Consider the following 27,545-nt stretch of genomic DNA (forward strand, 5'->3'; position numbering starts at 1 on the left):
CACTTTGGAGAAGATCTGTGCGTCATGGAGGTTGGCGGAGAAGTCCTGTATGTGGGGCAGCTGGTACCTGTCGGGGGTGGTTGTGTCATTCAACTGACGGTAGTTCCCGCATGGTCTTCAGCCCCCATACAATTTTGGGACCATATGGAGTGGCGATGCCCAGACGCTGTCCGAGCGCTGGACGATTTCCAGTTCCTAGAGCCTGGAGAGCTGCTCCTTTCCCTGCTGGAGCTTCTCAGGCAGCAGCCATCTGGGTCTAGCATGCAGCGGGGGGTCCTGTGTGGTGTTGTGGTGAAAGACCCCATGCTGGGGCAGGGCGGCATTGAACTGTGGATCTAAGATGGCGGGGAATTCGTGGAGGATCTCGTTGAACTCATCCCTGGCGGTGGTTACGGCGGCAATTTTGGGCCTGTGGGCGTCTGCTGTGTCCAGTCGGGTGGAGTGGAACGTTCGGGCGTTGACCAGCCTTTTGCCCTTCATGTTAGCCAGTTGGCCATGAGCTGTGAGGAAGTCGTCGCCTAACAGCACAGTGCCCACGGAGGTTAGGACGAACCTACAGTGGAACTTCTCCTTCCTGATCTGGATCTGTGCCCTGCGGGTGCCATAGGTCCTGACGGTGGAGCCGTTGGCTGCCTGCAGGGTTGGACCTCGAGATCAGGTGTGAATCTCTAATGCAGTGGGGGGGGGGGGGGGGGGGGAGATGCTGAGCTCAGCCCCTGTGTCCACCAGGAATTGGCGGCTGGTGGATCTGTCCATCACATGAAGGAGGCTGATTGTGTGGCCAGCCGTTGCAGCCATCAATGTCGGCTGGCCTGGTCTTTTCCCTGAAACCCGCAGGGCTGGCGGCACTTACGAGCTTGCGCTCTCCAGTGCTGGTGGTAGAAACTCCAGGTCGACTGGGCATCCTCTGGCTTGGTCTTGGGGGCGGCTTACAGTCGGCTGGCTCCTAGTCGTGCCACCTGATTGAGGGCTGCCTCTTTCTTCCTCTTTGTGCACTAGAGGGCATCTGCATGGGCTGCTGCTCTCCTTGGGTTTGAGAAGTCTTCATCTGTGAAGAGCAACTGGATGTCCTCCGGCATCTGTTCCAGGAATATATGGCGGAAGAGAAAACAAGGCTTGTGGTCTTCCGCCAAGCCAGCATTTCATCCATCAGCGCTGACGGACTACGGTCCCCAAGCCCATCTAGGTGAAGGAGCCTGAAAACCCGTTGCTGGGGAGTTATCCGGAAAGTTCCAAGCAGCAGGTCTTTGAGTGCAGTGTACTTGCTTTTAGCCGGGGGGTTGGTGGATGATGTCATCCACCCTCGCTGCTGTATCTTGGTCCAGAGCACTCACGACATGATAGAACATTGTGCCATCTGAGGAGATGTTGCAGTGTTGAAATTGTGCTTCCGCCTGCCCGAACCATGTTCTCAGTCGGTGGGTCCAAAAGGGGGGAAGCTTGATGGAGACAGTGTTAACCTCTGCTGAATCCATGGTGTTTGAGTCCAGAAAAACGTCTGGGCTCGTTGGGGTCTCCACTGTGGTGGTGTGAGCAGTGAGAGAGACACAGCCACCACGTTGAGGGTCGTTAACGACTGTTTTTATTCAAATTCAGCACGTCCCTATAAGGGCAGCAGGAGCTCAGTCACCTGGTGCATTGTGACATCATAATCGCTGCCCACTGGAGTCAGAGAGAAACCTCTGACGATGCCATTTCCCCATGGCTGCTCCACCACGCGGCGATACAAGCGCGACCAGTTCGCCATGAGGATGAGTGCTGCCACACTCCCTTCATTAACTGGAGCTCCTTGTTGAATGTAGTCCATTGGCTGATTTGGGAAGGTCCTGAGTCTCTATTTTAAATTTAATATTTTGTGCACTGGCAAATGCACTCTCCTAGTGTTGCAATTCAATCCGGATTTTGTGGAACGAGCTTCCACAGATGTGCCTGAGAAACCTCTGGTGTGACAGTCTCCAATTGGGATTTATTGTTGCCGGAGAGTGGTAGGCCCAGGGAGAGAGGAACTGTACATTTTGTTATTACTGCAGGCCCCATTTCTCTTGCTACCAATGGAATAATTTTAAATTGTGATTTCTGATGGAACACTGAGAAATGGTAGCCAATTTGTGTGATGCGAGCTCATGCAAAGTCTAATTGCCCGGTCAATTTTGGCTATTTGATCTAAATACAGGACAGGCCCAAGGCCTGGTGTTGGACCAGACCCTGATTAGTGCAACAAGGGGAGGTTCAAGAGCCTGATGGCTGCTGGAAAGAAGCTGGAGGTGCTGGTGTTCAGGCTTCTGCCCGAAGGCAGGATGATGGATGTTGGCTGCCTTCTTGATGCACCGCCCCACATAGATGCCTCCAATGGATAGGAGATCGGAGCCTGTGATGGGCCTGATTAAACCTTCTGTATTCCTGGGTTATCAAATCCTTAAACCAGGCAACTGGTGTGTGTTTCACCCTTTGGATACCCGAGTGCTGGTGCTTTCAATTGCATCCATCTGTTTCCACTCTTTCCCACAGGTACTGAGTCAGTCACCAAAGGTGTATCGCGTAGATGGAAGTAATTTGGGTCATTCTTGTCTGTGTGGGGTAACGATGACCCACCCCTCATCCCCAAGAAGTTACATAAACAGATGTGAAAACAACTGGAGTAACCAGTGCTGGGAGATGAAAATACAGATTATTTGCTGGAATTTTAGATGGCTTCCCTGAATCTTGAGTCTGTGACTCCTCAGTCCAATCTCACCAACTAGCGAAAACAGCTTTCCTTTCTCTATCTTTCAGAATTTTTATCATTTTCTAAATTATCCTCTCTTGTTCTTCTGAATTCCAGTGACGACAGCCCCAGACCACTCGATCTCTCATCACAGGTGCAGGCCCTTGTCTGGAGTCAACCTGGTGAACCTCCTCTGCACCGCCTGCACAGCCAGTACATCCTTTAAGTGAGGAGACCAGAACTGCACGTAGTACTCCAGATGTGGCCCCCACCAGTACCGTGTACAGTTGCAGTATAAATTCCCCCGCTCCTAAATTCTATCCCTCTAGTAATGAAGGCCAACATCCTTCTTGACAGCCTGTTGCACCTGCAAACCAACTTTTTGTCTTCATGCACAAACACTCTCTAGTCCCTCTGAACAACAGCATGCTGCAATCATTCACCATATATATCGTAATATGATCTGATTCTCCTTCCAAAGTAGAAGACCTCACATTTACCAGCATGGTACTCCATTTGCCAGATCCTTACCCACTTACTTGACCTATTGAAATCTTCCTGCAGGCTCTCTATATCTTCTGCACAATAGGACTATGTTCCTTATTCAAGATGCCTCCAGTGGTGAAAGCAACCCCATAGGTGCCATGTCGTGCCTTCTTGGGCCCTTATGTCTCAATGAGATCACCATTCATTTTTCAAAACCTCACAGAATATCAACCTAATCTCTCTTAATGTGATTCTTTTTGTGAATTGTCAAGTTTATTGTCATCTGATTGTACAAGTACAACTCGATGAAACAGCGTTCTCCGTTCCTCAGTGCAAAATATGTAGACACACAACTAGATGTAACACACATACAGACAAATAATACACATGCAGGACAAGTATTTTATTGATAAATAAATGAATTAATATTGTTTTGTTTAAATGAGACTTGCATGGTCAGTGTGAGCAGTTCTTTTGGTCGTTCAGCATCCTCACTGCCCATGGGAAGAAGCTGTTCCTCAGCCTGGTGGTGCTGGCTCTGATCCTCCTGTATCTCTTCCCTGATAGGAGCAGATGAAAGATGCTGTGTGCAGGGTGGAAGGGCTCCTCAATGATTTTGCGCGCCTGCTTCAGACAACTATCCTGGTAGATCACGTCAACTGGGGGGAGGGAAACTCCAGTGATCCTCTCTACCACTCTTATGGGTGGACCTGTGGATTGACCTCCGATCCATTTCTCGGCAGCAGCTGTACCACACTGTGATGCAGCCGGCCAGGACACTCTTGATAGAACTCCTCCAGAAGATTGATATAATGGTGGCCGGTAGCCTTGCCCACTTCAATTTTCTCAGGAACTTCAGTCGCTGTGGCACCATCGTGATAAGTGAGGAGATGTTGAGTGTCCATGAAAGGTCACTAGTTAAGTGAACTCCAAGGAACTTGGTGCTCTCCATTCTCTCTACTACAGAGTTATTGATGTGTAGTGGAGATGGTTGTTCTTGGTCCTCCTGAAGTCCATAATCATCTCCTTCATCTGTCTTTGTTGAGACCCGGGTTGTTCCTCTCGCACCATTTCTCAAGATTTTCCACCTCTTCTCTGTAGTGCGACTCATCATTATTGCTGATGAGCCCGCCAACTGTTGTGCCATCTGGCAACCTGATGATTCTGTTGGAGCTGGATCTGACAATGCAGTCATGGGTCAGTGGCCTGAACAGGAGCAGGCTGAGCACACAGCCCTGGGTTGCTCCAGTGCTCAGCGTGACAGTGCTTGATGATCTGCTAAGTGACCTAGGCAGACTTTGGTCTTTCTGTTAGGAAGCCCAGGATATCTAATTACAGAGAAGGGTTGTTGAGTCCCGGTGAGGACAGCTTCTCCAACAGCCTCCAAGGGATGATCCTATCAAATGCCGAGCTGAAGTCAGCAAACAGCAGCCTGGTGTATAAGGTGTCTTTCTCCAGGTGGGCCATTGATTTGCAACTGAAGATGCTTTGTCCACCTAACTTCAGGAAGGATATCAATAAGATAGAGAGTGTCCAGAGAAGATTTACACGGATGTTGCCAGGTCTTGAAGAACTGAGTTACAGGGAAAGGTTAAACAGGTTAACACATTATTCCTTGCACATTTGAAGGTTTGAGAGAGATATATGAAACTATGAAGGGTGTAGATAGACTAAATGCAAGCCGGCTTTTCCCACTGAGATTGGTTAAAAGTGAAAGATGAGATGTTTAAAGGGAACTTCTCCATGCAGATGGTGGTGAGTGTGGAATGAGGTGGCAGCGGGCTCGATTTTTGACATTTCAGAGAAATTTGGATGGGATGGGTATGGTCGGGGTGCAGGTCAAGGGAACTCAGCGAAATAGTAGCTTGGCACGACATAGATGGGCCAAAGGGGCTTGTTTCTGTGATGCAGTGTTTGATGGATTGCATCTTCAGAGGACGGTGAGGTTGACCTGTTCTGCAGAGGCGCTAAACTGAGATTTTGAGCCAGGATGATTGAATTCTGTAATAACTTGCGGTTCTCTTTGCAGGGGAATGAATGCTTTCAGGACCAGCTCTGCACACTCAAATGTGAACCTGAGTGGGCTGAGATCCAAACAGCATGGATCAGGATGAGTTCCCACCCCCACCTCCTGAAGGTAAGGCGTTCCAATTCTTCATACCAAATGACAACTAGTTTGCAAGTTGTTGCTCTCCACCCTCAGTTGAGTGGCTATGTCATAGATAATGAAGTTGGCCCAAATGGAGGGGGTGAATGCTCATTTATTCCAGGAATGTACAAGCCTTGTGTTTTCTACATTTTTTAAATAGCGTGGCCCATTATTTATTTGTTTTGCAATGTTTTGATCAAGTTTCTTTCAAGCCTTCATTACAAGGTGATCTTGTGTGGGAGGCATAAATGAGTTTATCCATCTGGTAAAATGTAAATTGCAGTAATGAAAGATTGTTTTGTTAACATTTCTCGAGGTCTGGGATCCTGATTTGGCTATTTAGTGCAATTGTCTGAACACTGGAATTTCAAACTGAATGTCATTGCTTCCTCCGACACACATCAGAATTTATTGTCGTGAAAGGGTTACAAAATTTATTGTTTTGAGGCAGGGTCGCAGTGCGATTGTTGCTCTAATTTGCATATCAAAAATGTGCAATAAAAATAGGAGAAAGTGAGTTAGTGGCTTTGGTTCATTGTCCACTCAGAAATCTGATGGCGGAGGGGAAGAAGCTGTCCTTGTGCTCATTTTCAGACTCCTGTTTCTCCTTCCTGATGGTAGTGAGGATGGGGGTGGGTCCTTGTTCATCTTCAGCAAATGCACTTCAATGAACGAGACAAAAAAGCTGAAAGTATCCAAAAATATTTCCAACCCGGTCACCTTTCTTGATGTCCCGATTCTGTGATGTATGTGGTCAGTGGTAATAGCCCGCAGCTTCTCTGTGGCTCCACCGTACACCGCGCACTGTCCCGCGGATTACCTTGGTTTGTGGGGCTTTCTCTGGCTTAATTTTACTGCAAGTGATGGCGCGGTGTAACCCGTTAGGCTTGCTTTGGTTTCCTAATTTTTGACCCATTAACCAATGGCATCCCACCTTGTGCAGGTTGTACCTCTCTTATCCGGTGCTCTGTGGTTTAGCGACTCCCGTGGTCCAGCTTGTTTGAATTTGCTGCCATTAGTACAAACTCCTTACAGACAGCGTGGGACTCGGACCCCAGTCCCGATTGCTGGCACTGTAAAGGTTGAATCTGCCGCCGTTAATGTAAACTCCTAATAGACAGCGCAGGACCCGAACCCCGGTCGTGATCGTTTGTGCTGTAAAGGATAAATCTGCTGTTGTTGGTACAAACTCCTAAAGGTAGCATTGGACTCGAACCCTGGTACCAATCACTGGAGATGTAAAGGTTGAATCTGCTGCCGTGTCATTAGTACAAATTCCTTACAGACAGCGCGGGACTCGGACCTCAGTCCTGATTGCTGGCGCTGTAAAGGCGTTGTGTTAACCACTATACCAACTGTGCTGCCCCACAGTATTTTTTCCTGCTTTAAGCTTTGTTCTACCTTTGATATGTTTACATTGGGCATTTCCTTAGGGGTCAATTTCTGTTTTCCGGCATTTTCTGTGGTCCGTCTTTGGCCAAGTCCCAATATTGCTGGATTAAAGAGGTACAACCTGTACCAAGTTAGTTCTTTTCGGCTGCGAAGTTGCTCCTTCAAAAAGAAAAGCAGGAAATGCTGAAAATACTCAACAGGTCAGGCAGCATTCACTGGAGAGGGGTGTGATTAATAGAACAGAGCATTACAGCACAGTGAGGGCTTCGAAACCTTTCCTCTCTCACGCCCATAACCCTCTATTTTTCTTTCATCATGTGCCTTTTAAATGTCTCTATTGTACCAGCCTCCACCTCCACCCCGGGCAATGCATTCCAGGCACTCAAAAAAAAAACGCCTTCCCGAAACTTTCCTCCCCTCACCTCTGGTATTTACTACTGTCGCCTGGGGGGAAAAAAGGTGCAAGATGTCCACCCTCTTTATGCTTCTCGTAATATTGTAGTCATCCTTCCACCTTCATCGCTCCAGAGAGAAACTCCCGAGCTTTGTAAACCTTGCTTCATATCGCATGGTCTCAGATTCAGGCAACATCCCTTGTAAATCCCCTCTGCTCCCTCTCCAAATCTTTCACATCCTTGGTCAATCACATTACTGGCTTTGTCAGATCATCTTTGAGCTTGAACATCCATCCAAACGCTTGTTCCCCAATTCATTCCAAGCGACTTGACAATTTGCTCTGCCCTGTGGTGGAATCTCTTGAAAGAGTGTGCTTATCGATCAGTGTAGGCTGGGTTGGAAGTTCGAGTTTAAACACTGTCGGTGCTGGAAGATGGAAATATTTCAGCCAGGCAGCATCTGGAGGGGAAATCAAATAGTTGTGTTGGATTGTTCGTTGTTGCGTGTACTCAGGTGCGATGGAAAAAATTAGTTTTGCCTTGCTACAAAGTACAGGGCATCATGTTAAAATGTGCAGTTACACAGAGCAGGGCACCATCTTGTGTTGGTGGCTGGACCCTCCAGGAGTCTGACAACAGCAGGAAAGCAGCTGTCCTTGAACCTGGAGGTCCCCGCTTTCAAGACCGTGTATGTCCTGCTTAAGGGAAAGGGGAGGTGGGGGGGGAGAGGGAAGAGAGTGTGACCAGGGTGGGACGGGCCCTTTCACATGTTGGCAGCATTCCCAGGATAACGGGAGGTACAGACGAAGTTGATGGAGGTTGGAGGGGGGGATTTGTGTTCTACACTCTCCGCAGTTTCTTGGGGCCTTGAGCAGAGCATTTCCCGTCCCAAGCTGCAAGGACAATTTTAAAAAAAAATCTATTCTTGATAAATCATGGGGCGTAAATGCAATGGCTGATTTATCTTCGCCCAGTCAAACAACGAATACTAGTATAGGCATGTTTATTTTAATAGAAAGGATTGTCGGATCATGATTTCCCAAATTTCTATAAAGATGGATATTTTGGTATATTAATTTTGCAACTATTTGTCTTGTGTGTCTGAGTTGTTGCAGCAAGGATTATGATGTATCTGTGCAGAGCACATATTGCATGTGATAACGAAATCTTATACAAAATAGTTTCATCCAGATTTATCTTCAAAAGTTTGGGAGGTGGCCAAATAAATGATCAACATTTGTTCCAGTCCATTGCATCTAATTAGACTTCAAAGAGACCACTTTAAGATGATACCCGTCATTAACATTGCTGTGTTGAATATCGGGGTATCGGGGTAAATACTGGCATTAGGAACAGTAGGAGGAAAATGTCTGGGATTAGAGGATTAGCCAACCTTGAGGTACAATTGGCGGTTAGCGCAACGCCTTTACAGTGCCAGTGATTGGGGCCGGGGTTCAAATCCTGTGCTGTCTGTAAGGAGTTTGTATGTTCTCCCTGTGTCTGCGTGGGTTTTCCCCGCGATCCCTAGTTTCCTCCCACCGTTTGATCCGCACCAGGGAGTGTTGGTTAATTGGGTGTATTTAGTTGGTACAGGCTCATGTGCCAAAATGGCCTGTTACCATGCTGCATGTCTAAATTTAAATGTTTTTTTTTTAACATGGCGGGCACTGCTAGAGCTGCTGTAATGATGCAGACTTGTGGGGAGAGGAGACGCAGTGTTTGCCCCGCTGGGTCCAACTACCCCGTCTGACTGCCGTTGGCTCCGAACAGGCTTCCAGTGGCCTATTAAAGGAGCCGGCAGTGGTTTGTTTTTTAAAACATGCGACCACAGGGTCTGGGCCCATGATGGTGGCTTCTATGCTCGGCTGCGGCCTTGAGGGGTTGCAGACCTCCAGGGAAGCAGAAGACTGGCACAGGGCACCAGAAAATTATCAGACCACCCCCCCCCCCGCCCTCCGCCACCTCCCCTTTGAGAAGCAGAAGGGAAAACCCACAGGGCAGTAACCACGGCGGCAGACCAGAAAGGGGCTCTGAGGCTGAAGAACACACAGGTGATTGGTGACATGAGGCGAGGAGCCCAGGCAGACTGCGGACTCCTGGAGTCTGGTCAAGACTGGCCGAAGGGGCATCAGGTATCGGAACCATGGTGCGAATAGGGTGCTGATCATGTCAGAGGTTTGGATCTGGAGCTTGGGGCTGCTCTGATTTGGAACGTCGACTGGGGTTAGACATGGTGGTGTGGGGATCAGTGAGTTATTCTGTAAAATTTCACATCTTATTTCTTTCACTCTTACCGCAGTGCTAGAATCAGATAAAATCACTCAGTAGGTGTATTCTAATGTTTTAAATATACACATTTAGACATTTTCAAAACAAATCTTTTTGATCACTCCACTCCTTTGCTCCAAGTCTTTCAGAGACTGAAAGTCCATTTAAAGGCCTAATTCTCCATTTCATTTTATAGTGTATCTAAAAATATTTGCACAAAACATGATGGACTGGAATATGATGGCACTGGTCTGAATTGTGGTGAGTCAACTTTCTAAAGGTCCCGATCAGGGCAAGCTTTCCGACGGAGACGAGGACTGCATTTCAATGAATATGGATCAAGAGGTTGTATGTTATATGCTGCCCTTTTAGGCTTTTTAGCCCATGACAGACATTGAAAATTCCACTTGATGTTGAAAATTCTGAACAATCATTGGTTAAATCGCAGTCTGGATACAATGGGCCTTTCTTCACGGAATGTGCTTTGAATGAATCGCACAGAGCAGGATGACTGTCAAATCCTTGGAGAAAAGTAGGCTGTTGTGCAGCCTGTCATCGCAGGAACCCTTCATTATTTTGTCCACGGCTGCGTCTCAACTTGGCAGCCAATGGGGGAGTGGGGGGGGGGGGGAGTTTTCTGCCCCTGTTTGTGTTGAACACTTGTAGAAACTGCCCACAATTAAACCAACAGTGGACGTAGAATGTCATGCTAACCAGTTGACTGTTATGTGAATGCTTCAAGGTTAAATTTAAACATAATGTTTAAATTTCAATTGATTTTAAATTCAGACATACAGCATGGTAACAGGCCCTTTTGGCCCACATATCCATGCTGTCCAATTGCACTTAATTATCCAACTCCCCCAGTACATTTTTGAAGGGTGTAAGGAAACCGGAGACCCCAGGGAAAACTCACACAGACATGGGGAGAACTTACAAACTCCTTACAGACAGCATGGGATTCGAACCCAATCACTGGTGCTGTAACGGCTGACCGTTACGCCAACCGTGCCGCAGTTCAAGGCTCCTTTCATTGTTGCGTAATGAGACATTAAAAATGATAAACTTCAACTTTTGCCTGCTGTAAGGCAGACAAGGAGTCACCGTGAGCATTACCCAGAACCCCTAACAGGAAGAGAAACTCAAGAGAGTCCCGCCAGAGACACTGAGTTGTCCATGGATTCGCCCCCAGTGCTCCAACAGCCTCTTCAGCCGCACAGACCCCTGTTGGAGACGTTGGCAACCCGAGTTGCAGATCCAAACCACCTGTACGACCAGGATCGTTCATCCCCCTTCCGCCCGAGGCCCTCGGGGAGCCCTTTTTTGCCTTCAGTACCCTCTCGAATCGTAGTTCCGATTCCTGGCTTGCGCAGGCCAGTTTCCAACAGCCTGCAGCGTGTGCGGGATTTCCCACTGCAGCCTGCGGAGGTCCTTCAGCCGCTGAGCCTTTGCCGGCCCGCTGCTGTGAAGTTGGCAGTAAAAGTAAATATTTTTCCCCATTTAGAATATTGAACCAGTGCAACTGGAGAGACTTTGCCGCTGGCGTCCAGTTGGTATTCCACAGGATTCGGTGCATGGACCTTCTTTTCACATTGCATTGTGGCCAGGTTTGCACATTGGAGGGGAGTTGGTGCAGAGTCTGCAGAGAGACTTGTAGGAGAAGGAAATGGCAGATGGAATTCAGTGCAGGGATGGATTTGATCGTGCATTTTGGGGGAAGGAATAAAGGTACCGACTACTTTCTCAACGGGAAAAGAGTTCAGAAATCGGGGGTGGGAGTCCTCGTGCAAAATTTTCTAAAAGCTAACTTGCAGGTAGAGTCGGCAGGAAAGAAGTGTAAGATTGCAAGAGGAAGAGATTGCGAGTGGAATGTTGAGGTTTGATCAAGGCATTAGTCAGACAACACTTGAAGCATTGCGAGCAGTTTTGGGCTCCTTATCTAAAGAAGGATGTGTGGGCATTCGAGAGGGTCCAGGTGAGGTTCCCTGAAATGATCCCCCCCCCCCCCCCGAGGTGAAAGGGTTTTCATATGAGGAGTGTATGATGGCTCTGGGATTGTACACACAGGAGTTTAGAAGAATGGGGGGGGAGGGTGTTGGAATCTCATGAAACCTGAAAGGTCTGGGTAGAGTGGACGTGGAGAGGATAATTCCTACGGTGGGGGAATCTGGGACCCGAGGAAACAGCCTCAAAATACAAAAACGTCCCTTCAGGACAGAGATGAGGAGGAATTTCTTTGTCCGTAAGGCGGTAAATCTGTGGAATTTGATGCCATAGATGCTGTGGAGGCCAAATCTTTTGGTATATTTAAGACAGAAGTTAGATGGGTTTGATTAGGAAGGGTATTGAGAGTTATGGGGAGACTGCAGGTGAATGGGATTAAAAGGGATAATAAATCAGCCATGGTCAGACTCAATGGGCTGAATTTCAAGATTCAATTTATTGTCAAGTAATAAAACAGTGTAATATTACACGCAATTGCTTTTGCCTGCTGTAAGGCTGACAGAATCGCCATCGGCAGAAATTCCCTGAAGAGCCTCTTACAGTCACAGAAAGAGAAGCAGAGTGTCCCCCCCCCCAGCCCCCTGAGTCACTGAGTATCTGTAGATTCACCTCCAGCTCTCCCACAGTCTCCACAACCACACAGAGTCCAGTTCAAACCATTGGCGACCCGAGCTCCAGATCCAAACCTCCGACACGGTCAGGAGCCCTTCAGCACCCCATTGCGTGCTGGTTCCGGTGCCAGGTACTCCTTCAGCCAGTTTTTTGCCAGTCTCCAGCAGTCCGCAGCCCGACACGAACCTCCAGCAGCCCACAGCATCTGTGGGTTTCTCACCTCGAGCTCCACTCTTCCTTCTTGTGGATTCAGATACCAATTCTTGAAAGCATTCTGGTTTGTTTCGGGAGCTGGATTTGTCAATGAAGTGAGTTTTGACAAGTTGGAGCCTGCTGATTGTTTGCGGCCTGCATTTATTTCTGCTGTTGAGCTTTCCAGGTAATGCAAGGTTCAAAGAAAATATGTTTTGGGCAGTGGCGAGCGACAGCAGTGTTCCTAAAATGTGCTTCTCCTCTTTCCTTGTCGGGAGTGTGGAGGAGAAAAGATTGCTCTGAAAAGTGTTTATTGTTGAAAAAATGATTGCTGACGGGCAGTTTTCTTGTTGACTGAGCATGCGATGCACATTCAGGAACCTTTAATCTGCACTCGGCCTTGTGAAGGGACTGTGCCTTGATTTGGACATGAGCGACTGGTGGGTTGAATGTTTGAAATGTAAGTACTCAGATCTGGTGAAGAGATCAGCTGACCTTGCTTTTTGTCCTGGTTCAGTCAGACGTGGACGGGATAATAAATTCAAGCCCTCATAACCAGATAGAAAGACCAACATTGAATCAGACACTTGGTGCAGAACCAGGAGAATGCTGCTGTCAGGAGTTCATCATCAGGCCATGTGTGGTGTTCTTGCCCCACTTCAAAGAAGAATGAGAGAGTTCTCCCATCATCCCGGCTGACCTTGATTGTCGACCGACATCAGGGTTGCCTTTTGGAGAACACTTTGCTGCTTTTTGTGGGTTTGTGCTATTTTTCTTTCCAAAAAGAAACTTTAATCATAATAAATTGCAGTACAGCCCCGATTATCAGAAAATGTCAGGACCAGGCCTATTTTGGATAGGCAGTTTTTAGTCGGAGAACAGGTCATTTTTTTTTTAAAAAAAGCAGCTCAGTAGCAACAGCAAATCAATATTTAACCAACAATGAAATTAGGCTTTTAAGCTTTAAAATAGGAAGGAGAGGCAAGGGGCCGTGCGCCTGTCCACATCAGAGAGGTGGAGAGGGTCTCCTGGGGCCAGTACCTCAAGGCAATTGTGAGGAACGCGCACCAACGCCTTGACTTTCTCGGGTTTGAGGAGATTCGGTACGTCGTTGGACACTTAACTGAACTTCGATCACGTGAACTGTGCACCCCCCCCCCCCCCCCCCACTTACGATGGTCCAACTTGCGATTTTTGAAAACTGCACTGGTTTGAATCAGTACTTTGTTTCGAATTCCAATCCGTTCCTGTGCTTGCGATATGCAGTGCACTGTTCTCTCGCGACACTGACTCAGCCAAACTCACAGTCTCTATAGGGATCACGCGAATGAGTGAAATTGATGACCCTATCGCTTTAGCATCTCCACCATCCTGCAGTTAATTTTAGTTTAATGCTTCACACTTTCTTCATGTCCAGTGTGCTTTCAGCTGTCTACAGTAATGGTATTTTTCAGTGTGGAATAAAGGTATTCCAAATTTAATTATAAAAAATGGTAGGTATTGTATTCTGTTTTGACTTACGATGGGTTTGCTGGAACATAACCCCGTCATAAGTTGAGGAGCATCTATAGTGAATGGGTGTAGCGTGTTGTGAGTGAGCGCAGCGTAGAGACTGAAGCGGCAGGCTGTGTTCTCAGGTATCACAACTAAGTGATCTTATTTGAATCTCGCACGCAGCCTTTAAGCCCAACTCCTTTCCCCCCCCCCCCCTACGCACCAATGCTCATGTCTCGATGACGCGAAAGCATCCATGCACTTCTGGTCTGTCCCAGATGAGATGTCCCATGACGTCATCTTTGCCATGGCTGCCCCGCCACCCACGCATAACGAGCGGGCCAGTTCGCCGCTGCAATTATATGCATGGCCACACAACACCCCCCCCCCCCCCCAGCAGAACCAGCACTGATGGTCTTGTGTTGCATCGCGGGGGAGGTGTGCCGCTTTGGCTGTATCAGTTGGGACAAGTCAAGCTGGGCCAGATTCAATCGGTCCATGGTGAACAGCTCCTCTTTGCCCCCAATGTCGAGAGCGAATGTGGACGCCTTCCTGTGTATGGTCCCTCATAAGGTCGCTGAAGGGGAGATCTGTGCGGGTCACTGTGCATGAATACATAGTCACAAGAGGCCATCTGGGGGGTAGCTGCAGGGTGGCTGACCATGCTGGTGCAAGTGAACCCAGCTTGTGCCGCAACCTCTCGAATAGGGCAGTGGTGTCAGTGTCCTGCTTCGTCGAAGGTGGGAGGAACCGGGCAGGTACTGAAATGGTCTCGCCATAGATCAGTTCAGCAGAGGAGGAACCAAGGTCGACCTTGAGCGCCGTGTGTATCCCCAGTAGCACCCAGGGTAGTTCGTCCACCCAGTTGGACCTTTCGAGGCATGCCATCAACACTGCCTTGAGGTGGCAATGGAACCTTTTGACTAGGCCGTTTGCTTGTGGGTGGTAGGCCATGGAATGGTGAAGCTGGGTACCCATGAGTTTTAAGAGCTTCATCCGCAGGGCGGAGGTGAATTGTGCACCTCGGTCTGTTGTAATGTCCGCAGGTACACCAAAGTGTGAAACCCAGGCAGAGAGGAAAGCCCTTGTGCACATCTCGGTCATAGCATCTGGGATGGGTATGGCCTCTAGCCAGCGAATATACCTGTCCACCATTGTGAGCAGGTAGTGCAACCCTTGGGAGACTGGTAAGGGCCCTTCGGCATCCAGTGAGAGGTCTTGGAGCTGCAAACCCATGATTGCCGTTCTGTAGCTGAATGTCTCTGGGTCATCTAGCTGTGCATGGGCCAGCCCACGGTAGTCTATTCTGTGATGAGGTGTATTATATTTTATATTATATATAAATATGTTTTTTTAATAGAGATAGATTGTGGGGGGGGGGTTTAGTGTAGGTCACCACAAACAGAGTAACACTTCACATCTCATTTAAAATGCAGGAGCTTTGCTGAAATTGAGACATTGAGGCACTGAGTGCCTTTGCAAAGACAATAAAAAATTATTTCCTCAAATTGTTACGGGCCCAGAGGACCCCAAAACCCAGCAGCAATAGAAATTCTCCAAGACAAATGATTACTTAAACAAAAGTTGCGTTTAATTATCTTTAAACATAAAAATTTTAACTTATTATTAACTTAACCCCCCTCTAATTCTAAGTGCACGTGTATGTAATGTGTACGTGTTCAGAAAAGTTCTTTGATTCACAGGCTTATCTCACTTCTCACTCCTCCAAGTTCTTCTACTGTGCACAGAATATAACATTTTCGAACTTCACCAGGCTCTAGTGAAAAGGTCATTGGTTACCACTCAGGAAGATTCTTGTCTGTTTCAAAGAGAGATTAATTGCTTGTTGGACACAAACTGATTCCCTCTGGTCAGCTATTTCAGTGTCTTGCCGAAGAAACTTGCCCTATCAGGGTTTTCCAAATAATAACCTCTTCTTCTAGGTCACCACTGAGTTCTCCTTATTTCAGGAGAAACACTCAAGCCAGCAATTTCCTCTTGTAAGGACTACAAGGGTTTTTCAACAAGTTGAACCCAGAACTCACAACTGACCTTCAAAACGGGCCTTTCCACAAGTCACTGCAGAAGTCTCTCTCCGAGAAAGCCTTTTTGGTCAATTCTCTCTCTCTCTGTTTGCAAAACCACATGACTTACCTGCAAGGCTCCAGACCCAGTCTCTGAAAGATCTTATCAGTCTCTGAGTGTGGACTGTTTCATTTGCACCTGCTTTTGAAGTTCCTTAGCAAAGCATTTTTCCAAAATAGTTTTTATTGTCTTTGCAGAGGCACTCAGTGCCTCAATGTCTCACTTTCAGCAAGCTCTTGCATTTTAAATGAGATGCGAAGTGTAAGTATTGTTTGTGGTGACCTACACTAAACCCCCCCCCCCACCACAATCTATCTCTTTTAAAAAAACATTTATATATAATATAAAATATATAACTTGTCACAATTCCCTGTGACAGAGCATTGACTGTGGGTCTGGCGAGTGCGTCTGCAACCACATTGTATTTTCCCGACAAGTTTCGGATAGCAGTGGTGAATTCAGAGACTTAGGATAAATATCTTTGTTGATAGCCAGACCACGGATTGGAGGACTTTGAGAAGGTGAAAGTGGCTTGTGATCGGTGTAGATGGTGAATGGACGCCCTTCCCAGGAAGTGGCAGACAGCCAGGTAAAGGGAAAGTAGCTCCCTGTCGAATGTGGTGAACTTCAACTAGGATAGCCACAGGTGTCTACTGAATAAGGCAAGAGGCTGCCACAAATCATTCACAAACTGCTCCAGGACCCTGCCCATGGCAGTATTGGAAGCATCCTCTGTGAGGGCTATCGGTACATCCATATGTAGGTGTACCAGCAATGTCGTGTTGGCCAGGGCCTCCTTCATCTGCTCGAACGCTCTGCACACCTCCTCTGTCCGTTCAAACTCCATCGATGAACCCGACATCAACGTGAAAAGCGGGTGCATGACCTTGGCAGCTACAGGGATGAATCTGCTGTAGAAATTCACTATGCCCATGAATTCCTAAAGACCCTTCACTGTTGCCAGTCTGGCAAACCGCCGGATGGACTCGACATTGGCTGGCAACAGGGTGACTCCCACTGGGGTAATTCTGTGGCCCAGAAAGTCTAGCTCCATGAGGCTGAACTGGCATTTCTCTGGGTTGACGGTGAGCCCAAACTGTGTGAGGCGGGTGAAAAGCTGGCAGAGTTGCCTCATCAGCTTCTCAGGCATGCTGCTGGCTTCCAGGATATCCTCAAGGTAGATGAAAAGGAAAGGCAAGTCCCTTCCGACTGCATCCATGAGGTGCTCAAAGGTCTGTGCTGTATTTTTCAACCCAAATGACATATGTTGGGACTGGAAAAAGCCGAAAGGGGTGATGATCGCTGTCTTCAGGACGTCATCTTGGTGCATGGGAACTTGATGGCATCTCCGGATCAGATCAACCTTGGAGAAGAGTTTTGCGCCATGGAGATTTGCTACAAAATCCTGGATATGGGGGATTGGGTAGTGGTCTGGTGTTGTTGAAATGTCTGTAATGATCACAGAGCCTCCAGCTACCATTGGATTTAGGCACCAACTGGAGGGGTGAGGCACATGGGCTATCGGACCGATGAACGATGCCTCGCTCCTCCATGCACCTCAACTCTGCCTTTGCGAGGTTGAGTTTGCCTGAGGCCAGGCATCGGGCATGTGAATGAAATGGTGGGCCAGTGGTAGCAGTGTGGTGTTGGATGGCATGTTTGGGCATGGCTGCTGTGAACTGTGGGCACAGAATGGAGGGATAGTCCACCAGGAGGTGGCTGTACTGGCTGTGCTTCGTCTCCACGGAAGCAAGCTGGGTGGACGGTCCGTTGGACCTGCCGAGGGGCACCATGTAGAAAGACTCTGTGTGGACTAGCCATGTGCCCTGGAGGTCGATGACCAGAGAATACGGCCGTAGGAAGTCTGCGCCAAGCAGGCATTTGTCCACCAAAGCGAGCGTGAGAGTGTTATTGCCGAAATGTGCAGGAATCTGCCTTTTTCCGAAAGTTCAATTGGCAGAGTTGTTGGTGGCTCGAAGAGCAGGGCCCTGGGGATCTGTGCGTGTTTTGAATGCCATAGGGGGAAATTGTGCTTATCTCCGCCCCCATGTCCATGAGAAACCTGCGGCCTGAAATGCTGTCCCAAACATGGTGAAGGCTATTTTGTTGGCCAGCCACTAATGGCAGCTGGCCATGTCATTTCCTGGGAACAAACATGGCTGATATCATCTCCGGGCAGATGCCCATCCAAAGTTGGTAATAGAAACACCATTTGGGATCGGACCTCTGTTTTCTGATGGGGAGTGGCCTGCAGGACTTGAGCGTTGCCCTCAGTGGTGGCCGTGAGATGTGGTTGATGGTGTTTACTACCTCATGTTTTGAACGGTAAAGGATGTCTGCATATGCTGCAACCTTGTGCGGATTGCTGAAATTGGCATCGGCCAACAGGAGCCTGATGTCCTTGAGTACCAGTTCAAGGAGTGCTTGCTCGAACGTGAAGCAGGGCTTGTGTCCTTCTGTCAGTCTGAGCATTTTGTCCATGAGGGCTGAGGGGGATTCTGTCACCCAGGCCATCTAAGTGCATGAGCCTGTCTGCTTGCTCACATCGTGAGGGGCTGTATGTGCCAATGAGGAGATTTTTCAGAGCCATGTATTTACCTTCCTCTGGCGAATAAGGTCATCTGCTCATGAGGCAGTTTCCTGGTCGAGCGAGCTAATGACATAGAAATATCTCATTGAATCACAGGCTATCTGTTTGATCTGGAACTGGGCCTCCGCTTGGCTGAACCAAGTGTGGGGCCTGTTCGTCCAGAAAGTCGGCAGCTTCAACGCAATGGCATTGACAGCTGCTTGTTCCATTGTGTCGAGTCTTCAGGATATGGAGACTGGTCGGGGTCACCAATGTAGTGTGTTGTGGAGTGAGCGCAAGTGCAGGGACTGAAGCTGTAGGTCGTTAACTTGGGTATCAGAATGAACTGATTTTAATTGAATCTCGCGCACAGTCTTTAAGCCCGACTCCTCCCCTGACGCACCAGTGCTCGCGTCACAATGACCTAAGCACGTACACGCCCTGTCCCGGAAGAGACGGTCCCGTGACGCCATCTTTGCCTTGCTGCCCGCGTGTAACAAGCGGGGCCGGTTCGCCACTGCAATTGTGTGCATCGCCACATTAGTTGGATCATAGCCTGGTTGGAAAATCTGGTGCCCAGGGACACAGAAGGCTGCAGAGACCTACCAAGCCAAATCCCCCACGGGTAATGACCTACCACCCATCGAAGACAACACTGTGAGATCAGGCTCTTGAACCTCCCTCTGCTGCTGCTCTCACTGAGACCAGCAAAGCTCTGACTGCGTGACTGAAACAGCACTTTTTACTGCAACTGAGAATATTTATCTTTCCTATTTTTTTGTGGATTGTTTTAAAATAATTTAGACTAGTGTTTGTTGATGTCATTTCATTCTTGTGAGGTTGTTGCTTGAAAGAATTTCATTGTACTTGTGTGCATGACAATAAACTCTTGGCATCATCATCTAATTATTTTTGCTGTCTTTTTCAGTTTTGCCATTTTGAGTCCTTTTGGTTTTTTTTTAAATTGCTTTCCACAACTGTTTGCACTTCCACAACTAAATGCTCCTTCTCTGCAAGCACTGTGGAGAGCTGACGATGGAGTATATTTGACTTGGCACTCCACTGTTTCTGGGATTGTTTCTCCTGGGTATTTCTGCCTGCGCTCTCCGCAAACCCCCCCCCCCCCCCGCCCCACACCCCCACTCCCATTCCTAGACTTGCTTTTACCCAATGTGCACAGTGAATGGCATTTACCATGGAGATTTATGAAAGGGATGATCAGTTAAGAATTATTCAGTTCTTTCAATATTTGCCTCGGTGTTTGCATTTGCCTTCCAGTTTTTAAATATATTGTTGTTCTCTTATGCTTTGCAGCATAGTTCAAATCTTGAGTGAAACATAGCAGTATACTAAAGAATGTTTTTGTATAATTTAAGACTTAAATTAGAACCATTAAATTAAGACCACGGAGCCAAACTCAACCACACGGGAGGGGGAGGACATCGCACATTCACCCAGAAACCTCAAAAGCGCAAAAACCTTTGGATGCATTTGCAAAGCACAGGAAATGAAGTAATGCAATATGTAAACCTCCCAGTGAAACTCATTATGCATAGAAAGTAAAGGGTAACCAACATTTTGGGCCTGGGCTCTTCATCGAGGTGTAAGGAAAAGTAAACCTGAATAAAGGGGTGGGGTGGGGGGAGGAACAGGGGAGAAGCACAGTCTAAAGATGAGAGGTCATGGATGGATACAGGTGGGCAGGTAGGAGCTGAGAAGTGATAGGGAGGAGAGGGCATCGGAGAAGGAAGGGGCTGAAGGGAGAAATGCGACAGAGGGATAGGTAAAGAGAGAGAGAGAGAGACAGGGGGAGGGGGGGACGGTCGATATTGACACTGTCTATTTGAAGACTGCCGGGTTGGAATATTAAAAAGTTGTTCTTCCAATTTTTATTGCACTCGAATTACCATTGGTAGATTTCCTTGTTTAACCCTGAAATGAAATAATGACATTTTGAAAGCAATTCAGAAACAGTATGAAACTAACCGTAATTAAAAGTCCCCTGATTCTCCGGGTGACCTCATTAATCCTGATACAGATGGTGGGGAGGGAGATGTTGGCAACTCTAGGTCAGCTGTTTGACTCCCTGGGTGGAGGGGCGAGATCGGTGTTTGCGGGGGCAGGGCGAGGAAGTTGCTGGAAGAGTTTGGCCCATAGGTTTGGGGAAATGATGCCCTTGATATTTAGGGTGGCCATGAAATGGCGACAGAGAGGGACGGGAAATGCTCGGCGCCATCAGATGGTTCGATTTGCAACTTCTGCAGACTGACCTCCCAATGAGATGCGATGTTGTGGAAACTGCGCCTTATTACTGCTACATCGATGTTAGAGTTGACTTTTTATTTCAAGATATTAAGTTCAGCCATACAACATGGGAACAGGCCCTTCCAGCCCCTAAACCAGCACCACCCAAACACAAATGAACCTACACACCCAATACACTGTTGAAGGTGTTGCAGAACCATTCTGGGTATGATTGAGAAATAAACAAGGTGCAGAAATTGTGGAGAAGCTTGTGCGCCGTAAACATTCCCCACACTGAGACGAAGGCAATTAATTTTTATGGAGGCTCAAGGAACAAATTAGGTTTAAATTGGCTGAATTAATTTCTGATGTGGTTGTTTTGGGGGTGACAATGACAAAGACCAGAGGGCATTCGTTGATGGTGAGTGGAGGAAGTGTGAGGGGAGATGTCAGAGACGTTACTTTACACAGAGTGGTGTGTGTTTTGATTTATTTCTGCCGAGGTGTCTTTCAGGTTTGAAGAAGGCATCTAGTTGTGTGTCTGTGGTGTGAGGACAGATGGAACATGGCATTGTTTTCCCTAGCCATCCCAGCACAGTTAGACATGGTGCTGAGAAGGTGGTTTGCACACCTGGACATCGAGGGCAGGAGTCAGGATGTCATTTGACAACTGTGCGAGATGTTAATGAGAACACATGGAGAGATGCAGAGATGGGAGAGAGATGGAAGGCTATGGATTGGGTTTAGGTCAGTGGGATTAGGCAAAAAAAATGGTTCGACACAGACTAGAAGGGCCGTAATGTTCTATGGTTCTAATTGTGAGCAGCTCTGGGTGCCACACTAGAGAAAGGGTGTGATTAAGCTGCAAAGGGAGCAGGTAAGATTCAGAAGGATGTTGATGGGATTGAATAAGGCTGGAACAGTTTCCCCTGGAGCGAAGAAGGCTGAGGGGTGGCCTTAAAGGCTGATGTCAAATCAGAAGGGGTATTGATAGGGTTGAAATTCGCAGTATTTCCCAGGCTCGGAGAGTATCATGCCAGAGGGCATAGGTTTTAGGTTTAAAAAGGGACCTTTACGATGGGAGGCTGGGTCATTGGGGGAGAGCACAAAGTTCCTTGGTGTGCATGTAACAGAGGACTCAACTTTCCTTTCATTACTCAGGAAGGCACAGCAGTGCCTACACTTTAATAAGGAGGTCGAGGAGGGCAAGGGTTCCAACCTCCCTCGTGACAACATTTAACAGGAGCACAAGTGAGAGTGCGTCATTGTGTGGCATGGTAACGGCAAAAAAGCTGACCATATGTCAAGATAGAGGATCATCAAAACAGCCGAGGAGATCACCAGGGTCTCCCTTTTTTCTGTAGACGACATTCACTGGGACCGTTGCTTAAATAAGGCTCAAAAAAGTTAGAGAATCCCTACCATCCAGCTTGCAGAATCTTTGGCCCACTGCCATCAGGAAGGAGGTACAGGAGCATCAGAATCAGGACAGCCAGGCTGGGAAATAGCTTCTTCCTGCAGGCTGCGAAATTGATGAACGAGGTTCTGATAAATGAAAAGGAGAAATTATTCCAAAATATTTAGTTAGTTTGTAAAATATTTTAGTGTATTCATGAGCTGTGTACTGTGTGTATCTGTGTATATTATGGTCCGGGGAAACACTATTTTGTCTGGTCGTATAAGTGCAGTCAGAAGATGATGACCTTGAACTTGAATGTGGAATGAGGTGATCGAGGAGGTGGTAGAGGAGGGTATAATTACCACATTTCAAGGACCTTTGAACTGGTAAATAGATAGGAAAGGTTTACGGGGATATGGGCTGATCGTCCGCAAATGGGATGAGCTCAGGGAGGTAACTTAGTAAACACACTGAAATGCTGGAAGAACTCAGCTGCTCTTTGCAGCTCTTTATAGGAGACGAACATTTATCACCGATGTTTTGGGCCTGAGTCCTTGTTCAAGGGAAAATCAGAAAAGGGAGAAGCAGGATATTTAGGAAAGTCTCAGAATTCAAACAATCGGGGAGGAATCCAGACCAACAAATAGGTGAGAATTTATCCAGTCTATGCGAAAGGAGAAAGGGAATGGAGAGATGACAGGGGAAGAAGGGGTGGGGGGGGGAGGTGTTGTTTTAACAAAAGTCAGAGAAGTCGATATTAATTAATGCCATCCAGTTGGAGGAAGCCCAGTCAGAAGATGAGGCGTTGTTCCTCCAATTTACGGATGGTCTCAGTCTGACGGTGCATGAGATCATGGACAGACATGTCGGCAAGGGATCGGGATGGAGAATTGAAATGAGTGGCCACTGGGAGATCCATGCTATTGCAGTAGACAGAGCCAAGGTGCCCAATGAAGCGACCTCCCAACCTGCGTCCAGTCTCTCCAATGTAGAGCAGATCACAGCGCGGGCACCGGATGCAGTAGATGACCCCCTGCAGAATAACAAGTGAAACGTTGCTTCACTTGGAACAGCTGTTTGGGGCCCCAAATGGTGGTGAGGGAGGAGGTGTGGGCTCAAGTGGAGCATATCCTGTGGTCACAGGGGTAGGTCCCAAGGGGATGATTAGTGGGGAGATTGATGGTCTGGATTCTTACTCCACTGTTTGAATTCGGCCTATTCCTTGAAGAAGGGCTCAGGCCCGAAACATCGGCAATATATCTTTCTCTCCTAGAGATGCTGAGAAGACCGGCTGAGTTCCTGCAGCATTTCAGTGTGTTTACCACAATCACAGTGTCTCAGCTTCTTGTGTTTCACTCTGGGAGGTAACTTTGCCAGCCTGGGCGAGTTGGGCCAAAGGGCCTGTTGCTGTGCTCCATAACATGATGACTCATTGGGGCTCAGCAAGTAGAAGAGAGAAAACAAAATGTTAATTGAGGGTTTAAACGGTGACATGTCAGGTTACTTTACAACTGTGCAGTAGACATTGGTGCAGGATTTGTACGGACTTGTAACAGCAACAACGTCCAGTTTCTCATTCCTCCCTTTCAAACAGAGTTCAATTTTTTTTTGTGTGGTTATGTTGAAATAGAGTTAAAAGTTCAAAATTCTTCAAGTCCAGAACGTGTTTTTAAAGTTTACATGTGGGGCCTTATCAAATGGAATCTGTTGGTATTTTCGGTAACTTGCTCAATGAAAGGCCATCCCTTCCAGCTGATTTTCCACGTGCATGCCTGAGACGAAGCCCGCTGCTGTCCTCTGGAACATAAAGGTGTTCGTCAGTCACCTGTTGATTAACACTCCTCATTCTTTTCAAGAGTTAGCATCCCATGGATGGTGTGCGCACAAGTCGTGCCCTGCAGCTCTTCATGTGCACACATAACATTAGCTACATTCCGGCCTCCCCCTGATGAATGCGAAACATGGTCGAACTTGTTGCAGGAGGCTCATCGTGTGCCAGCTGCAGTTCACACTGCCAACGTGCCACCTCCTGGGAACTGGAGAAGGCATTGTTCCATTACCCAGCAGTGCGAGTTGCCTGAGAGGATTACAATCTGCCCTTTATCAAAGATGACAGTGCAGTAGAGGAGTTTTAGTGTGGATCTGCGTGTCTTGCCGCCCTGCCTCCCCCATCTATCCTGGGGGTGGAGGGGGGGGTCCATTCCAGCCCAATCAAGTGAAATCAAACAAAATGTACCAGCCGAGGTGCTGGCTGTCGCGCTGTGATAAATCCCTGATGTGTTTTCTACCTTGGTGTCTTGAATGTTGTGTGTAACTGTGGTCTGTTGAATGTGGGAAGTGGGGTGGGCGGGGGGGGGAGTGGCTCAGACCCGACGGCTTGTGATTGATTACTGGAAACTGTATGAATTTGAAAATTTATAAATAAAATATTCAATAGATGACAGTGTAATGATTTGACTGTCAGGAAAATGGGGTTGGGTGGTCCACTGTGCACTTGTTGCTATTTTTAATTTCTATTTATTTCATACTTTTATCAGAAAATAGAATTAAATTTGTTCCTGCTTCTGTCCCTAAAATTTTACTTTGACCATCAGTGATTTGGGACAAATGGGCCTGTGGTACTTGGCTGTCAATTAGGTGCAGGATTACTGTCAGTCCCCAGTCACAGGGGTCACTGATTGCAGATGAACCAAAGTGATCTGTGTGCCAGGTTCAAAATAAGTGATGACGTCCTCACTTGCAGAACTGTCTTAGAACAATGGCTTTCAAACGTTTTCTTTCCACTTTAAGTAATCCCTATGCCATAAGTGCTCTGTGATTAGTAAGGGATATGAGTGGGAAGGGAAGGTTGAGAATCACTGCTCTACACCTAACAGTTACTGAAATATTTTGCTTGAGAAAAATTGTCATTGGCCCATTTCCTTTGGAGTTCTGAAACCGTGCACATAATGAGTCAATGAGGGACGATTAAAACTATGGTTTTCAAACTTTTTCTTTCCACCCACATCCCACCTTAAGCAATCCCTTACTAATCACTAATCACTGATGGCATAGGGAATACTTAAAGTGGTCTGAGTAGAAGGAAAAAGTTTGAAAACCACTGTCTTGGAACATAAAATGTAACAGCACAGGGCAGGCCCTTCGCCCCTCCATGTTGTGCTGACCTATGTAAACCTTCAGTTGAATTTTTCACCACCTTGCATCCATAGCCCTCTGTATCCTTTTAAAGTCCCTGTTGTAACACCCTCCACTACTACTCCCGGCAATGTGCTCCAATCACTCCCCCCCCCCACCCCACTCTCTGTGTTCAAAGAATAAATACTTGCCTCTGACCTCCTCCTTAAACTTTCCTCCCCTCCCCTTAAACCGATGTCCTCTGGTATCTTTTGTAATTAAAAAAATTTAGATAGAAAGCATGGTAACAGGCCATTTCGGTCCATGAGTCCATGCCACCCAATTAAGCTACACCCCCGGTACGTTTTGAATGGTGAGAGGAAGCTGGAACATCCACGCAGAGGAGGGGAGAATGTACCAACTCCTTACAGCGCAGGATTAGAAACTAATCGCTGGCGCCATAAAGGCGTTGAGTTACCACTACACCAACCGGGCCGCCCCTTTGCTATTAATGCCCAAGAAGAAAGGTCGTGGTTGTCCACCCTCTATTACCCCCTCATGATCTTATTGCCTTATTTCGTTACCTCTCTCACTGAGTCTTCAATGCTTATGTGCTGGGCAAACCATTTTGAGTGAGGAGGGCAGAGACTGAACTCTCCTGAGTACATGAGTAGAAATGTTGGAAGACTATTGTGGATCAAATACTATTTGTGTAATGTGATAGATTGTCTTTTGAGGTGGAATAACAGAAAGATAGATAATTAATCCAACAAGTTAAAAATGTTTTTTTTACCCATGCGGATATACTGAAGAAGTTTACATAATTATGACAAATACTCAAGACACCATTTTCTCTTGATGATTTCTGAGTTTCATTGCACAACTTGTTTTTATCTTTTCGACCTAGTTGATGTTGTGAGTCTCCCACAATACCAGGTATCGATCCTATGAGTGAATTAGACTTGGAAGCAAAGGCTAATGATTTCACAAGGCGGATTTATTAATGTTCTGATTTTCGAAGATAGCAGTACTATGAACCGTGGTGGTGGGATTGGCTATCTTCAGGTTTTAATTGAATTGGACAGAGGACATTATCTTTAAATTGGCCAGCTTTCCACCATCTCGGTGGTTAATGAACTGCATTCCACGTAGAGAAAGGAGTGTAAAAGGGACATAAGAACATTGAGGCAGGAGTCAGCCATTCGGCCCGTCGAGGCTGGTCCACCAGTCAATGGGATCGTGGCTGATCTGATGGGCTCACCTCCACCGACCTGCCTTTTCCTCGTAACCCTTAATTCCCCTACTATGCAAAGATCTATCCAACCTTGTCTTAAATATACAGTGCTTCAATGGGCAGCAAATTCCACAGTTTCACCACCCTCTGGGAACAGCAGTTCCTCTTCATCTCCGTCCTAAATCTACTACCCTGAATCTTGAGGCTATGTCCTCTAGTTCTAGTCTTCCCCCACAAATGGGAACATCTACTCTCTCTTATCCATGCCTTTCATAATTTTCTATGTTTCTATAAGAATCCCCCTCTCATTCTCTTCAATTCCAGTGAGTACAGTCCCAATCTTTCCTCAAAGACCAACCCCCCCCCCCCCCCCCACCTCTCTGGAATCTACCTGGTGATCCTCCGCTGCACCGCCTTCAAAGCCAGTACATCCTTCCTCAAATGAGGAGACCAGAACTGGACGCAGTACCCCTGATGCGGCTTCACCAATACCCCGTACAATTGCAGCGTAATCTCCCTGCTGCTCAGTTCAATCCCTCCAGCGATGAAGGCCAACATTTGCCTTCTTGATCTCCTTCCACACCTGCTTTTGCGATTCATGCACAAGCACTCCCAAGTCCTTCTGCACGGCAGCATGCTGCAATTGCTTGCAGTGAAGGGAAGCAATGTTCTAATGGTCAGTGGGGCCTGTTACTCCTGAGAGAGTCTGCAGTGGAGAGGCGAGGTCACAATCTTGCAGCTTTTCAATTCGTCCCAGTTGCTCATTCAGAATTATTTTATAATGAGTTAGCAAACTGCTATTCAGTGTTGCTAAATTGTTTTGAGTTAATTGGGTTGCTGCTTGTTACAGGTGCTGTAAGAAAATGGGCAAGATGCAGAAACTAGTTTTGAGCCCTTGAAACCTCTCTTGCTCGCTGACATTCGGTCCACGGCTGCAGAGGCAGTTTCTGCAGTCAGCTGCCGTCAGCAAGCACAGGGTTGAAGAGGGGATAAGAGATCGAAGTGTTCTCCCTTGACTTGCTGATCCTCGATTACTTACAGTGATATTTAGCATGAAGCTGATTATGGTTACTTCCCTGGAAGGAATTTCACAAATTTCATGATCTAATGGTTGGCAATCTTCAGAACAAGGACCCAAGTACTTTCTTCTCAATTGTAGTCTTTAGGTTCTGTAACCAGGTCAAATCGTTTTGGCTAGTTTAAA

The 27,545-nt window shown here is 47.3% G+C and overlaps 1 protein-coding gene across 5 annotated transcripts in view; it reads left to right on the forward strand.

Moving 5' to 3' along the window:
- Positions 1-27,545, forward strand: part of arhgef10 (Rho guanine nucleotide exchange factor (GEF) 10) — a 266,890-nt gene that overhangs the window by 45,116 nt on the left and 194,229 nt on the right. For 4 of the 5 annotated variants that reach the window (XM_069885202.1, XM_069885207.1, XM_069885208.1 and 1 more), the window contains exon 2: positions 5,220-5,327. In XM_069885202.1, coding sequence (XP_069741303.1) covers positions 5,291-5,327 — 37 coding nt within the window. In that variant the 5' untranslated portion in view covers positions 5,220-5,290. Of the gene's footprint in view, positions 1-1,698; positions 1,824-5,219; positions 5,328-27,545 lie in introns of those variants that run through there. The other variant, XM_069885203.1, reaches the window with a different exon arrangement.

Source organism: Narcine bancroftii, chromosome 6, assembly GCF_036971445.1.
Source record: "Narcine bancroftii isolate sNarBan1 chromosome 6, sNarBan1.hap1, whole genome shotgun sequence".
Taxonomy (NCBI): Eukaryota; Metazoa; Chordata; class Chondrichthyes; order Torpediniformes; family Narcinidae; genus Narcine; species Narcine bancroftii.